At 39.6% G+C, this 17,614-nt stretch overlaps 1 protein-coding gene across 3 annotated transcripts in view; it reads right to left on the bottom strand.

The window, feature by feature from the left end:
• Lama2 (laminin subunit alpha 2) overlaps positions 1 to 17,614 on the bottom strand; it is a 549,107-nt gene that overhangs the window by 136,447 nt on the left and 395,046 nt on the right. For all 3 annotated transcript variants that reach the window (XM_013110210.3, XM_013110209.3, XM_005065788.4), the window contains exon 33: positions 1,095 to 1,237. In XM_013110210.3, coding sequence (XP_012965664.1) covers positions 1,095 to 1,237 — 143 coding nt within the window. The remainder of the gene's footprint in view (positions 1 to 1,094; positions 1,238 to 17,614) is intronic.

Below are 17,614 nucleotides of genomic sequence, written 5' to 3'. Positions count from 1 at the left end.
TCCCAACAAAACTGTGCTCTCATTACTGGTGGTTTCCCTAGTTGCCCTGAATCTTACTAGTTTCCCAGTTTTTGTGCTTCAAATCCTTAGAAGGAACATGGTAACTACTGTTTTTGCTAAGGGCTTAATTATTATTTAACTTTTTTTAAACAGCAGGGAATCTATGTAAGCTTCCTGAAGGTGTGGAAAGACCAGAGGAGTTAAGAAATGCACAGGGAACTGAGTACAAGTGGGGTGCCTATGGCTTCTCAGTAAGTACTTGATAATTGAGTGACAACATGCAAGTAACTACTTCTCACTCATTGTAAACCACATTAATTTTCTAAATGTTGCTGTTAGCCTTTCACACACTGGAAGCTTTAGCAATGTTTTAGAATAGTGTGTCTTTAATTGGTACATTCAGAATCACTGTCAAAGTTGTAAAATATTTTAATATTTATTTTCAGTATCAATAAAGAGTAGTGAAAACATTCCTGGCTCCCAGGATAGGCAACTAGCAGATGGATATCAGCACTTGATCATTGACCCTAAATTTGTGTGGGTCAATGGTCAATTTGAATGCAGAAGTCATGTGTGCTTGTCACTTCAAGGCTCCTTGTAGGGAACTATTCAGTTCCACTACAGGAATGTAGACTGAGAAACCACCAGTCACCTGTAGAGGAGTAGGGATGTAGTCAATATCACATTATCCTTGCGAGAAGCAATTCACTTTCAGTCCAAATCATATTACTTTAGATTAATGCTTTTAATTTGAATTTTATTGGTTTTGCAGACTTCTGTAAGGATTAATTTGTTTGATTTTATGGAGCTATAACTATAAGGGGTACATACCTGATTTTATGTTTGTTCATATTTAAGTCACATAATAAAACCGATTTAGGTCAAAGAGAGGGAGATAGAAGAATATTTGCCTTTATTATCACTCTGCATATTGCAGTTCTCTAGTTTGAATATCAGTTTAGGTGTTTCTTTCCTGCATTTGCTTTCCTGGTTTGGAGCAGTGAAAAGAACAGGTACTAATGATGACCAAGACCACTTGCGAAGCCTCTGTCATCTCAGGCCCTGGTCCTGAAGCTATGAGTGCCCCCACTTACCTTGAGTTCCTGAGTTGTGTTTTCAATATCATGGAGAATTTTATATGGAGCAGGCAGTGGGCCAGTGAGGTTGATGCTCATTGCCATCTGCTGCAGACGAGCCAGGTCACCAAGAAGAAGGCCTGTGCACTCGTCTCCACAAACTGTAAAGGGGGAATAACAAAGATTGTTTACTCAACTGAACAGTTCAACCCTATGTTCACAAAGATATCAGTTATGGAACAGCTTATTGTCCAAGCATAGTTCTATGAAAGATGGTTAGATGCAACTCAGAAAATTAGTGCTATCACACCGATGGCAGCTGAAAAAAGATGAAAACAACAGAAGATTCAGTTGTATCTGTCATATAGAACCTGGAAGACAGAGGATGACATAACTAGAACAACCAAACAAGAAGAGCAGATTGAGTGTGCACTGGGTGGAGGGCAAATCATGTTGGAGAACTAGTAAGAGAAAGGTAAAACACATAATATAAATCTGTGAGAACACAGCAGTAACACTGCATTAGAATGTTCACTGTATACAAACATGCTATACATCTTCCATGGTACTGCATAACATCTGTAGCAATTTCTCATGCAAATGTTTCATGTACTATAAAAAAGGTATATATAAGTATTATCTTGATATATAGTGAAAAGATTTTGCAGATGTTTGCACATAGGTGCATGCATTTACAGGTGCAGGCAAACATATGAGTATGCTGAATGATTGTGTAGAGGTCAGAGGTCAATTATAGAGATCTTTCTTTATTACTCTCATTGAACCAGGAGTTATCATTTTGGCCAGACTGACTGGTCAGCAATTGTCAGAAATGCTCATGGGTCCACCTCTCTGAAGTAGGTGGTTATAAGGAACTTACTGTCACACTCAACATTTTCCTTGATGCTGGGGCTATGAACTTAGGTCCCCATTATTATGTGACAAGCACATTACTGACAGAAACCTCACCTCATTGCCCCCCAGAATTTTTGAGCCCCAAAGAAAGAACCTTTCTTCTGCGATGATTTTTCCTTGTCTTGATGTTTACCGTTTTAGCCAGAATTTCCTCCTTTCCCCAAATATTTTATCTCTCACAATGAACTGCAGCTCCACAAATCTCTACTGTGATGATAAACTTTATCCAGTCTTGTAAATACACAGCTTCCAAAGGCAGGGCAAGATCTAATCTATAAGTAACTGACTTTGCTATTATCATTAATATCATCCTTAATGATCAGAAAAGGGAACTATTCAAATTCATAGTGGTAGAAAGGGTGCTGGTAGAAAGCTAAACGGACTTTTGTCAGAGTAAACTTAAAGTAGCATCACAGTTTTTAAAAAGAACATATATTTATTCTTTGGAAAATGTAAAGTGTATTTGCTTAATTATTTTCATTTTTGGAGACAAGGTCTCACATAGCCCAGGATGGCCTTGAATTTGCTATGTACTTTAGGATAACATTAAAATTATGACCTTCTCTCTTCTACTTTCTGAATGTTGGGATTACAAACAATAACTACTATGCCTGGTTTGTGCAGTACTGGAAACCAGGGCTCTGTGAATGCTAAGTAAGGACTCAACTAAGCTACATCTCTAGTTCCACACTTTGTACTTTTTAATAAGACATGTATCTTTACACCAGGAAGCACAGACTCATATTTACACTACATAGACAGATAAAGATTCTGTCTCTTCTGATGGATCAAACCCACATCCATGTTAGAAGAGAGAATACATATATATGAAAACGCTGAGTTCTGGGGCAGGACTGGCTCATGCCCCAGGCTGGCAAGAATTCAATTAGTTCTCTAAACAGCACTCCCGTGAGCACTTAATGGAGAGAAAACCATTTACAGAAGCTTGTAAACAAAGGGAAGCAGTGCAGAGGGTGATGGTTTGATAGGACAGCATTTAGAGGTGAGCTGCCATAGCTCTTCACCATGATTTAACAGACCCAGCAGGGTTTTTAGTGAACCATCTCCTTGCAGGTGGCAAGTACAAGGGTGGCCTATTATCTGAGTTACTATGCAAACTTCTGACGTTCTACAAGTGACTGTACAAGGGGCACTGGAGGCAGGAGCTGAAGTCTAGACCTAGAACCATGCCTCTTACAGTTCCAGCTAGGATGAAAGAGAATTTCTGCATCACAGAAACACAATGAAAGGATGAAAAAACAGTGACTTCATCACCATTGCTTGGGCAATGAGAGCTTCTGTAGAACTGTCAGCATTCAATCATTCTAGACAACACATCGCAAGACACAATGGAGTGCTTACTGATCTAAAGAGGTGAAGATCCTTAGTGTGGCTGTCAAGCACTACTGGGTCAATATTTGAAGAAGGCACATGGCATAATAACACACATTCATGAACAGGAGAGAAAAACAGGGGGTAGGAGTTTGAGAGCAGAGAGAGAAAGGTGTTGGTCACATGGGAAATGTCTGAAGGTGAGAATGGCAAGCATGATAGCCAATGGAGAGCTATATGGTTGTGTCAAGAATACAAAATAAGATGAGAACAATAGTTGGAGGAAACAGAGTAACCTGCTGCCTAGAAGGACAGGGGTTGTCTGAAATCAAGAAAGATGGTTGTTCTTATTACAGTCCTGTGAATATACCTAGGGAATTTTATGTTGTATGACCTATATACTTGCTCATCTGTGTTTATTGCTTCACAACACATGAAAGCTAGGAGATAGAGTAAGCTCAGATGCCCATCAAGTGATGAATGAACAATGAAAATGTGGTATATATACACAACAGAACTGTATTCAGCAGCAAAGAAAAATGAAATCATGAACTTTGAAGGTAAATGGGTGGAAACCATAACCTACATGGGAAAACAAACACGGTGTGCTCTCCCTCATCTGTGGATCCAAGCTTCTCTATTTTTCACTTCCTGTTTAGGCCAGAAATACTAAGGGAGGGAAGACAGCATAATATAGCTACTATGAAAATATTACTGCCCGGAGGTTACTGGGAGAAGAAAAGTTTAGAGGGGAGAGCTGAGCAAAATGAAGTAATTAGGAAAAGGTCTATGGAAATCTTCTATTTTGCAACAGCAGCAGCAACAACAACAACACAAAACCCAAACAAACAAAAACATACCAAACAGAAAAGCACAATTCATTTTAAAAATAGTTAGAAAGGAGATACCATTTCCCATTGGGAAAATTTTTGTTTAGAAACTATAGGTTGTTAGACAAAATCCTCAATGCCAGGTGTGAGATATTTCCTTAAGGGTAGGTCAGAGAGACTCTAGGCTCTAGAGTTCTCCAAAGCTATGTAAGGTATCATTTTTCTTGGTCACCCTCAAGAACTAGATGATAAGAGTCTATTGCTGAAGATGAGACACACAATGACTGAGTGAGAGAACTTGGAACTGAGCTGACAACTACTCCCTGCTGGCTTATCTTTCATAGCACTGGAAGGTGCTATTCAGGCTGTCAGGGGCAAAGAAGGAAATGACAGTGTTAGCTAGCTTTGCATGTCTACTCCACAGGATAAAATCCTGGTACTATGAACCCTTTCAAAAGCACATAATGGAAGAGATCATAGGCCCTGGGTGGGGACACATAAATGTGTTGTTTAGCTAAACTGATATAGTGATGAACCAATCACTTTCTAAATGTATCTGTTTATAGCTGTAGACAATCACCACTCTCAGCTGTAGTCACAGCAGCCTCTGTTCCAAATGAACTATGCTAAATGCCGAGACTTGGCTGAGAGAGATACTGAGAAGTAACAGTTGAGTGCTCAGATCTAAATAAGACATTCATTGTATTCCCTCTATGGGTTAGAGAACATGGAGAAGAAGATCATAAAGAATACAAGAGCCAGAAGACAGGGAGAAGGGCTGTAGAACACCATCTTGGGGCATACAAAGATGTCACACATACAGCCATTGCAACTACAGACTTGCAACACTTGTGTTTGTCTGCACTGGATCACCCTGAGACTGAGACCATCAACAGTCAGGCATGGATGGAGGAGGGATCCAGGGAACCTTGCCCCATACTGATGAACTATTTTCTACAGATAAATTCTGGAAAAGGGTAATGATTGCTTTCAGGTATGTACCTACTGGTGAACTCAACAGTTACCAACAGATAGTCCTAATCCAATGGTCGTGAAGATGTCTCTGGTTAAACTAATGACTTGTACTCAAAACCAAACCAAAAGTCTTAAATCCAGAAAAGGACAGTAAGAAAGGAGGGAGGCTGAAGGATGGTAGAGAGGTAAGTAGGAGCTTGGGGAGAGAGTGACCACATGAAATTGTCAAAGAAGTTAATTAGTAAAAGTGATAATGAACTCTTAAAGACAGAGGTCCCAATGAGTACATATAAGTACTGCTATTTACTGGTGACCCAGAGAAATGTAATGAAGGGAATGCAGGGGCAAAACGTGGGTAAGATTGATTAAGGAAGAACACATTTAAGTTACAGACTAAGATGTTCATTTCTGGGTGGACTGAACAGAGCTAAAACTTCTTTGTTTTTATTACCATTAAGAGGCAAGTCTATATCTTACCTCTTCCCAGTTCAAGATTGGCTTTGCAATGTACTCTAATTCACAGAATGTTACACGGGACTTCTTTTTTTGGCTTAGGTCTCAGCTTCAAGGATTCAAAGATTTTACTTTCACATTCTTAGATCTCTCTTGTCCAGAGTATAATCACAGGTTAGCCTCATTAAGAGACAGGCAGCACGAGAAAGAGAAAGACTTGTCCTCATTGTCACCACCTGTGACACCACCATGTAATTAAGAGAGAAGTAATATTTGCTCCATGTTTAGAGTTATGGTTTGGAATGTGGATTCACACTAGGGACTTTTAAGTCTCAGATCATACATTAAAAACAAGAACTTTTAACAATTTTTAATATTATTAAGACTTAAGTGGTTGGGGATCCAGCTCAGTGGCCAAGTACTTCTTGGCTACCCCACAAATGACCCTGGGTTCTATTCTTAGCACATGTGCCCCCTACATGCATCTATGCATGCACAAATAAACACACAGAAATGCACACACACACACACACACACACACACACACACACACACACACACAAGCACCTATGAAAAATCATGATGATTCCTTTCCCTTTGAGCCAAGTTCCATTTCATTCCAGTGAAGTTGAATCTATGAATGCTAATTTCAGAATATATGTAGTAATTTGATATTTTTGGGTCTCAGAAGATATTTAGTATTTTGTCTCTCTCTGCCTTTTAGGGTTGGGCATTCATCAGGAATCCTTTGATTGACCTTTATCTAATTTGTTTATTTTTAGTATAATTTATTTCCAAGAATGAATTGGACTAGATTGTTTATTATTGCATTGCTAGAGGATCCTTACTGGGTAGTTCTTAAAAATTCTAAGAAAAGGATCTACAACTTTTTTCATTCATTTCATACAAGAACAACCTGGGGACTAGAATACAAAAGTAGGTCTGATATCCTGGGATATATCACGGAACAAATTGCTGAGCTAGATTGCCGAAAGGCACAATGAAGACTGAGCTTCTTGTTTGTTCTACCCTCACCCACATCTTCAGTTGTTGAAACGAAATGTACTTAATTGCCTTTTCAAGAACTCATCTATGCCATTTTATGTCTCTAGGTCCAAGGGTCTACCATTAGGTCCTATATTATGGTCTCTTCATTTAGTATGCTCCAGGTATCACACTCACATCTGTCTGAATGGCTCAGAATCACAACATCCATGGTGGGGGCGGGGTGGGTCAAAGCTTCCATCCAACTCACTCATTGAGTTTTAAGGTACACACATTGATGGGGGGTTCCATTTACATAATGGTTTGTCATCTTTTTCTGACATGAAATATTTTACTTATGCCACAAGATACTTTTAGTTGACCTTAAAATGTCTGAAGTGTATGGTAACAGACACTGGAGAAGCCATGAAATGAAAACAAATTTAATTCACTTTGATAGGAAGATCTGAGAAGCATAGAGAGACATGGGGTATTCATATTCCATGAACAATGGCTCTCTGACAATGCTACTGTGTAAATTAATACCTATCTCATAATCAGGACACCCTCCAAGTCTCTCTAAACCACTCTCCTAATTCAATAATATGGATAAACTTATAAAGTGAGAGCTTGCCGAAAATGCATGAGAGTAAAAGCAAATATTTCAAGACTATGATTAGATTTTACATGACTAAATGTTTCCGAGTCTTTGCCTATAAAAGTGTCAGGATAAATTTGTGTCTAATATTAACAAATGCAGTACTAAATTCAGATCGTTATAGCTGGGCACATGTAAGGGGCAGATTGTGCAGCTGATATTACACATCTTTCTGTTAGCAATTAGTTCAAAATATTGCATTTCTACCAGAGTCTCCCATGCATAGTAATTACTGGCTTACTGTCACCAAAAAATTCACAAAGTGCATTTAAACCAAAGAAGCTGAAGCTGAAATGAATACACTGAGCATCTGGAAAAGGCCAAACCCTTTAACCAATTTTAGGGAGAAATAAAAAAATCGTCTGCCCCAATCAACTAGAGATAAATGAATACAAATTTACATTTTAAAAGAAAGATAAAATTTATACTATAATTTTCATATTTAAAATTAATTAGGAAAACAAAAAGATATTGTTACATCTCTGGATCTGGACTTTTTTGTCTATTATTCCCCTTGATTACCGGAAAAGGGAACTTTTAAGCAGGACAGAGAGGATACACTTGCAACCCTTGTGTTCTAGACGGAAAGGCAGGAGAATCAGGAGTGCAAAGCCAGCCTGGGCTACATGGAGATTGCTAATACAATGTGAGGTGACACTGTGAGATGCCTTAAGAAATTAGACAACAACAAAAGGAAACTTACCAGATTTGGGGCTCATTAAAACAGATTTGGTAATACTGATTTATAAGTCATTATCTGACATAAGAATTTGAGTTCAGACTTACTCAAAAGGTTTATTCACCTGTCGTTTCTTTGATTAGAGAAAAAAGTTTTTGGAAAGCACTAGAATAGTATCAGAAGGCCAATTAAGAGAAAGCTTTTATTTCTTAGCCACCATCTCTAGGAAGGTTCATGCATTGCTTTCTGAGATTTAATCCAGTTTGGTGGGCCAATGACTTAGTTTAGGGACCATCTTCGGGAAGGTGGGTTCACCTTAAACCATACTAAAGAGGCAGACAAATTATCCCTTTAAGGAAATAATGCACTTTTTCTTCCTTGAATTCCTGCCACCTTCAACAGTTGCTTTGAACCACTATGAAACCCTGCTGGGTCAGAGTGCTGTTCTGAATCCCGATTATGTGTAACTACTCCTTTTCCTTCTCTTCTGTCTTTATTTTGGATTCCCATCAGAGCCTTGCACTGCTTTTTTTCTGGTACTTTAGGCTTCCTTAGTCTTCCTCCAAAGTCCACCTCCCTGCTGTGTGGCTGGCTGTTTACTTTGTAGCTAACATCCATGCTGCCCTAACTTAGGCAGCATTGCTTTTTTTCCCGTTTCTCTTCTGTATTCTTCTCCTAAGGAAGATGCTGGAATTTTCAGCTTGCCTGCCCTAAAGTTGTCCTCATCATTGTCATTCTTGTTATCATCTTCTTCCTCCTCCTCCTCCTTATCCTTCTTCTATAAAACTGTTATTCCCAGGCTTCTGTTTACATTTGTTCTTAAATTCTTTTATTAATGAGACTAAGGATTTCAGCAGGGGTCCCTGATTTTTCTGGTATCTTTAGGTAACAACAAAGATTATCTCCCAAATTTCCAGTAATGTGAATTTAGGCAAAGATTCAGACATTTATAAATGCACAAAGATTCAGACATTTATACATGCAGACACTGTGAAATACAAAGGTGAATTCCATTTAAACTAAATCAAATTGTGTAAGATGGGAAAAGAAATGCTGGAAGAAAGACCTCAGACAACACAGCGCTTGCCATACAAGTATAAGGACCTGAGTTTGATCCCCAGACACACATAAAAATCTAGGTAAGATGGTACAAATTTGTAGTACTTTCACTGAGGAGTCAGAACCAGAGAGCACATTCTCACTGGGACTTAATACTCAGTCAATTCAGACTAATCATTGAGTCCTGGGCCAGTGAGAGTCTCTGTCTCAAAAAACAAGGTGGTGTGGGATGTCCTTCTGTATCTATGTTTTGCCTATTTGTTGATGAATAAAACATTGATTGGTCAGTAGCCAGGTAGGAACCATAGGTGGGGCTACCAGGCTAGGAGAATGCTAGGGAGAGGAAGGCTGAGGAGATGCCAGAGATGCTATGTAGCCACTGAAGAAGTAACAGGTTCGGGAATTCTCAGCTAAGACAAGGTCATATAGAAATGCATAGATTAATAGATATGGGTTAATAATTAGTAGAGAGCTATCCAAAAAGAAACCTAAGCCATTGGCCAAACAGTTTATAATTAATATAACTCTCAGTGGGTTTACTTGGGACTAAAAAGGGCTGTGGGACCAAGTGGGACAGAAACTTCCATCTTCAACAAGGTAGACAGAAATTGAGGAGGAATGACACTTGAAATTGTCCTCTGTCTTCCACACATACATGTATACATAACTGCATGCCTATCAGCACACATAGAACAGACACATAGACATAAATGTATGCACACACACGTACTCACATACACATGCATGCACATACATGACTTGGTGTATACACACACACATACACACACACACACACAAAGTAAAATTAAATTGAAAAAGCAAGACTATTGCAAGTCATAGATGATACAGTTTTAAAAAAATAAAATAGAACTATAATGGCATATAAATACCACAAGAATATAGCTTGTTTTGTCTACATAAAAATCACACCATAGAGAGCAAGTGCTTTGCTATCACTGTCTCATCTGGTGCTCACAGCAGTTTGGTGAGGATCAAAACAGCCATGGCCCATGGATAGGAATGTAGAAAGATGGAATACAGAAACTTAAAGGAAAGAGACATTGTAGGGAGAGCTGAAGAATGGTTTTTGGTGACTTAAAGTATCTAGAATTAGAGATAATTATGAAAAATGTGATTCAGCCTAAGCCAAGGAAATATTTTATCAGAAACTGATGAGATGTTCAAAATACCTTGCCTTTAAAGATGGCCAAAAAGTTAGAAGGAGCAGCCAGGGTCTGCCCCAGCTTGCTTCCTGTTGCTATACTAAACCATGATCAAAAGCCACTTGGGGAGTAATGGTCTCATTTTATCTTACAGCTTATAATCCATCATGACAGCAAGTCAAACAGAATTTTTTTTTGCTTTTTACGAGACAGGGTTTCTCTGTGTTGTTTTGGAGGCTATCGGTCCAGCCTGGCCTCGAACTCACAGAGATCCGCCTGCCTCTGCCTCCCGAGTGCTGGGATTAAAGGCGTGTGCCACCACTGCCCGGCTTTTTTTTTTAATTTATTGAACTTTATTATATGTGCACTGGTGTGAAGGTGTCAGATCCCCTGGAACTGGAGTTACAGACAGTTGTGAGCTGCCATGTGGGTGCTGAGAATTGAACCCGGGTCCTCTGGAAGAACAGCCAGTGCTCTTAACCACTGAGCCATGTCTGCAGTCCAAACAGGAATTTAAAGTGGGAAACTGAAGCAGAAGCCATTGGAGAATACTGTTTACTGACTTGCTCCTCATAACTTGCCCAGCTTGTTTTCTTATACACCCCAGGGGATAGCTGTCCAAGAATGACACCACTCACAGTGAGCTGGGCCCTCCCACATAAGTCTTTAATAAAAATAATACTCCCAATTTTTCTGATGGAGAGATACTCTCATCTGAGAATCTGTCTTCTCAGATGGCCAAGCTTGTGCCAACTTGACAAAAAAATAAAAAAACAACAGCAACAACAACATCAAAAACACTACTAGTGTGGTGATAGTTTGCTTGTACAAATAAAGCCTGTCTGAAGATCAGAGAATGGAGCTTGCTACTAGCTAACCATAGATGTCTGGAGGTCTGTATAGACAGACAGGAAGTGAGATGGCTGAAAACAGACAGGAAGTAAGATGACTGGGTGGAGAGAGGAGACAAGTGGGAAGAAACAGGAACTTGCTCTCTCTGCTGAGACGCTAAGTGTGGCTGTGGCTTGCTTCTTTTTCTCTCTGATCTCTCAGCATTTTCCTCTATATCTGACAATGGGTTTTTATTATTTAGACCAATTAACAACTCCCTTTCACAACTAGCACAGGTTATCTTGATAAAAATACTTCCAATATGTAGCTTTCACATTCTAGAGATTATGAAATAATATCTAGAAAACTATCCAACTTTAACCAATATGTAATTCTTCTCTTCTTTGTGGGGAGGGGTCAATGAAGTTTTCAGGTCTGTCCAAAGTGAAGAACCAAAGTAAAGTTTAGTTTATTCTTAAAAGAAAGCCTGATTAGAATAAAAGCAATAATGATCAGTAATCGAGATTGACAACTAACAAATGGGACTTCCTGAAAATAAAATGCTTCTGTAAGGCAAAGGACTCAGTCAACAAGACAAAAAGGCAGTCCACAGAATGGGAAAAGATATTCACTAACCCCACATCTGACAGAGGGCTAATCTCCAAAATTTACAAAGAACTCAAGAAGCAAGTCTCCAAAAACACAAAAGGATCCAATTAAAAGGTGGGGTACAGAATTAAATAGAGAATTCTCAATAGAGGAGGCTTAAATGGCCAAGAGACACATAAGAAAGTGCTCAACATCCTTAGCCATCAGGGAAGTGCAAATCAAAACAACTTTGAGATACCATCTTACTCCTGTCAAAATGGCTAAAATAAAACACACCGAAGACAATTTATGCTGGAGAGGATGTGGAGAGAAGGGAACACTCCTCCAGTGCTGGTGGGAGTGCCAACTCGTACAGCCACTTTAGAAATCAGTATGGAGATTCCTCAGGAAAATGGGAATCAATCTACCCCAAGACCCAGCAATTCCACTCTTAGGCATATATCCAAAAGAGGCAAATTCATACAACAAGGGCATCTGCTCCACTATGTTCATAGCAGAACCTGAAAGCAACCTAGATGCCCCTCAACTGAAGAGTGGATAGAGAAAATGTGGTACATTTACACAATGGAGTATGACTCAGCAGAAAAAAACAATGGAATCTTGAAATTCGCAGGTAAATGGATAGCACTGGAAGAAACCATCCTGAGTGAGGTAACCCAGTCACAAAAAGACAAACATGGCATATACTCACTTATATATGGATTTTAGACATGGATCAGGCTAGTGCCTGCTTGCACTTCCAATGACAGAGAGTCTGGGAAACAGGAAAGAACCTAAGAGATATGCATGGTACCCAAGAAAAGAGGAATGAGGCAAGATCCTCTGAACAGATTGGGAACATGGTGAGGGGTGGGAGGGAGTGGGAGCTGGGAAATAGAGAGGGGGAGAAGAGGAAGATAGAGTAGGTCATGGGGGAAGAGGAAGGTTGAGTGCGGGGGTAGGATAGGGGAAAGAGGGAATCATAGGTTAGAAGACAGATCAGGCACCAGTGATCTAAAGGGATGACACCAATTGGCAAGCTAAGCAATAGTGGAGAGACCACCTCAAATGCCCTGATAATGAACTTGATGTCTATAACCATCCTGGAGCCTTCATCTATTGACTGATGGAAGCAGAGGCAAACACCCACAGTTAAACACTGAACTGAACCCAAGGAACCCAGTGACAGAGAGAGAGGATCGAAGAGCAAATTGTCAAAGAATGGGCTGGCAAAACCAGCAGAGACAGCTGATCTGAACAGGGGAGAGCTTTTGGACCCCAGACTGACAACTGGGAGGCCAGCATCGGACTGATCCAGACCCCCCTCCCCAATGTGAGAGTCAGTGAGGAGGCCTGGGCAACCTATGGGGCCCTGAGCAATGGATCAGTGTTTATCCCTGGAAAACAAACAGACATTGTGTGTCCATAACACAACGAGGGATGCTCTCTCAGCCTGGACTCTTACGGGAGTGCCTGAACCCTACCCTGAGTGAAATGACAGACTCTGGATATCCCCTATGTGGAAGAAATTGGCAATAGGGTGGGAGGCTGGGGGGAATGGTGAGGGGGTGCGGGAGGAGGGGAGGGAGAGGGAACTGGGATTGACATGCAAAACAAGCTATTTAAAATTAAAATAAAAAATGATCAGTAATCCTCCCAAATTGACTGTGTGGTACTTTAATTTGATTATGGCGCAGGGTTGTCAATATGGTATGAGGAATGCTTAGATTTATTTATTCAGAATCAGCCTCACAAATACTGTTCCACACAATAATAGCATGGAATAATGTTAAGTAGGCTGTTGATGAGAAAAATAAGCATGTTCTACATTTTAGTAAAACAGATAAATGGATTAAGGCACAGAAGCTGCTTAAATAGATCGCTCTGCATTTGGATTTGAACATGACGTCATCATGGCTTAAAGCTCTAGAAAGCTATGGCAAACACACTATGAATGTAGGCCTTTGAAAAGGAGTCTATTTGATAACTAAGTGACAGTAGAGAGCATTACATTTAGGGGTGAGTATGAAGGGTGATCCTTTGCAAAGTCACAGACTAACAAATTACTTCAGGAGGTCTTTTCAAATCATCTTTTGGAACAGTAAGTATTGTTTATTTTTACAATGATGACAGCATTCCCCTATTTTGCTCCTGCTCCCACATATAAAAAAGAGTAAATGTCATCATTAATCATCTTTGATTATCATGGATCAACAGTGATGACAGGAACCTGTGTATTATGGTAGTGAGATTCTTGCTGGCAGCTAGCTATCAAGAATAAGAATTTTGGGTCACTACATTTTCTCTATCCACTCTTCGGGTGAGGGACATCTAGGTTGCTTCCAAGTTCTGGCTATTACAAATAAAGCTGCTATGAACATAGTGGAACAGACATCTTTTTTGTATGAATGGGCATCTTTTGGATATATGCCTAAGAGTGGAGTTGCTGGGTCTTGTGGTAGGTTTACACAATGGAGTACTATTCAGAAGAGAAAAAAAATAATGGAATCATGAGATTCGCAGGCAAATGGATGACACTAGAAGAAACCATCCTGAGTGTGGTAACCCAGTCACAAAAAGAGAAACATGGCATGTACTCTCTCATATATGGATTTTAGACATAGATCTGGGGAGTGCCAGCCTACTATCCTATGGCCAGAGAGTCTGGGAAACAGAAACTTCATTTAGTGGCTGATCGAAGAAGAGGCAGACTCCCTTGGTTAAGTACTGAGCTGAACTCAAGAAAGCCAGTAACAGAGAGGGAGGACTGATGATCAAAGGGATTAAGACTGGGCTGGTTTAACCCCCAGAAACAGCTGACCAGACAAAGGTTAACTCTTGAATCCCAGGCATCAGCCTGGGAATCCAGCATGGGACTGATCAAGACCCCCTGAATGTGAGTGTCAGTGAGGAGGCCTAGGGAATCTATTGAGCCTTGGGCAGCAGATCAGTACCCATCCCAAGTATACACACGGACTTTGGACTCCCATAGAACAATGTGAGGTGCACTCTCACCCTGAACTCTTGGGGAAGGGCCTAGGCCCTGCCCTATATGAAATGACAGACTATGGACACCCCCATGGAGGGCCTCACCCTCCCTGGGGGAATGAGGGGATAAGGGGGGGTTGGGAGGGAGGGCACGGGAGGAGGGGAGGGAATGGGAGAGGGACCTGGAACTGACTTGTGAAGCAACCTCGTTTCTTATCTAAATTTAAACTGGAAAATAAAATATAAAAAAAAAGAATTTTGGGTCACTAAGATGACCTGGTGATTAAGGATGATCTCCACCAAAGCTTATGATCTGATTTCAATTTCTGAACCTTTCATGGTATAAGTAGAGAATCAACTCCTTCAAGTTGTCCTCTGACCTTCACATAAATTTCATAGCATGTGCAGCAATAAGGAAACAAATAAGAAAAAAGATATAAGGAGCATCACCTTCGTTGTGTCTCTACAAAATTGCAGAATCAAGAACGCTTTGCGTTTGCTGCTACCGCAATACCGATGACAGAGGCATCATCTTCCATGTCATATTTTAAATAAGCCGTGATACAAATAACAAAATGGATGTATCATGAATACCTCTTATGCAGTGACTATGACAGTAAGCACGAATTTGGTATTTATAAGACACGAAATAGTATTTTGGGTACATCCAGAGGAGCCTTTTGCCAAAGTTACTAATTTTAGTTGCAATTCCTCAGGAGTGTCCTATATTTTACTCTGTCACTCATGGTCTGTTTTAAACACTGTATGAGTTATTCTGTTAACTATACATTTTAGGAAAATAGGACATGAACAAGTCAAGTTCTGCTTTCACATAGAAAACTTTTTGCATTGAATCCATAAGGGCTTTCTCATTCATTCTCAGATTTCAGGGTAGGTAGGTATTCTCACTGTATGAAATGATATGTCAATTATGAATGAGTGTTTAGATAGGAGGATGAATTTGAGTAACTCAGCTTACTAAGCAGAAATCCTGTTTCAAGAATTACAATAAAATATTCAGGAGTCACAAATATACCTAAGGAATAAAAGTGTCCAGCTGTCTTCAAACTGGTAAATTCAGATTGGGATGTAACTCAGTAGTGGACTGTCTGGATAGCATGCAAAGAAACTTTGGTGTTTGATGCTTAGAGACAAGAAAAAAGAAGAGGTATGAAATTAACCCAAGTACCAACTTGATGTATTTTTTCTGCTTCAATGAAGCAAGACTCTGTAGACAAGTTCTGATGAATATGTATGGGTCTTAATTAAATATATGATCTCTTAAAACCTACAGACAGCCTCTAAGAGAATAAAATGACCTGGGGGGAGTGATGAGATGGCTCAGCAGGTAAAGGGGTTACTCCAAAACCTAATGGTATGAGTTTGATCATGTAGATTGACAAGATGGAGAAAGAAATTCCAGAAAGTTGTGCTCTGACTTCTTTTCACATCCTGTAGTCTTTATGTACACACACACACACACACACACACACACACAACACACACACACACACTAAATAAATAATAAATAAAAAAATTTCAAATTCAGTGAAATGTTTAAAAAGATAGCATAAAGCTTATTTAATATGCTAGTCAAAATAGTGGGTTTTTCTGATCATTGTCCAGTGTCATCCTAGAGAGTTTTATATTATTCTACTACACTTGAACTGCAGATCCTCTTGTCTTTTGTCTCCATACCCAAGTGCTGGGTTATAAGCAGTCACTACTATGCCAGGCTGAGGAAAGTCCTTTTCACATAAGTAATGTCCTAGCCTGGCTTGCTGGCCAATGATGCCCATAAACAATTAACAGACATTTACAGAAATTTAGGTAGTGACAGGCACCTCATAATTTCTTTATTTATTCTGCATAGTCCAAATTCTAAAGCATAAATTTGTACCTTTTATTAAACAAATAGTGAGTCTATGAATTCTCTCTACAAATACACAGCTCTCCTAAAATAACACAACCAAGAAGCCTAGATCATAATCTTCTATGCAAATGTCCTACATAACACAGTACCACGTGCAATCGCTATACATGATGAAAAGAAATTAGAAATGAATAAAAAACTAAAGCTAGAACCAAAAAATTTAAATATGTTATATGAGTCAATTTCAGTTGTGTTTCTTAAGGAATTAATGAAAGAGAACAAAATCAATTCTCATATAATCCATACAAATAAACTGTTGGTGCAGTATCTAGTTTCTATCAAACAGAGCCATGATCTTTTCTGTAGTCAACACCACACTTACTGACAACAGCACAGACACTCATTTTTCTTACTCCTTCTCGTGTTTTGTCTCCTTCACAGAGATCTTTCCCCTAACTCACACCCCCAGGCCTTATAAAAAGCCCACCGTGATCTCACGTGATGAAGTAGGCCCCCCAGATACGACGTGCCAGGGCAATCTATTCTTTGGTCCCTTGATCTAATTTAGCTTGGGGATAGAGAAGTCTCTTACAAAGAGAATTGAGAATGAGCCAGAGTTTTGCCCTCACTGAGGCTTGTTTTCTTAAGTCATTTGAAAAGTACGGGTAGGAGGCAGGAGCTGTGGGCTGGGAGAGGGAGCAGTGTAAGAAAAATCACAGCATGTTTGTTCTAAACTATAGAAACTGTAAAAGACGAGAAACGAAGAAAAGTCTAGAGTTGTTCTGTGTAGCAGTTCTTAGGGCCAGTCTAAAGAAGGGTGGAAGACAGGCCCAGAAGCAAGAGGGAACTATTAAGCCCAAAGGAAGGCGGTAGAAAAAATGTCTACCTATGCAACACAGCTGTAAATAATATAGAATAGGGGTCTAGATAGCAAAAAAAAATCTCAGAATTTAACATTTTTGTGGTATAAAAATCACTATAATATTCTAGAAGGAAATGAAAATTTCCAGGACACAGTAATGGATGTGACTATCATTGTTCAACAGGTGCAAATGCATTACTTGTGGGACAAGAATAATGCAAATGGACACTGAGAGGTCATGTGACTGTCACCATAGGGTGAGTGCTTTCGTTGGTGAATATCAGATGGAACACGTGAAAATTAGAGACACAAGGCAGTGAAGAGTTAAGCTTTCTTATGATAGATGTA

Source organism: Mesocricetus auratus, unplaced genomic scaffold (assembly GCF_017639785.1).
Source record: "Mesocricetus auratus isolate SY011 unplaced genomic scaffold, BCM_Maur_2.0 Super-Scaffold_100018, whole genome shotgun sequence".
In the NCBI taxonomy this organism is placed as follows: domain Eukaryota; kingdom Metazoa; phylum Chordata; class Mammalia; order Rodentia; family Cricetidae; genus Mesocricetus; species Mesocricetus auratus.
The sequence above is the reverse complement of the archived record's forward strand: the minus strand, read 5'-3'. Positions and strand labels throughout refer to the sequence as shown.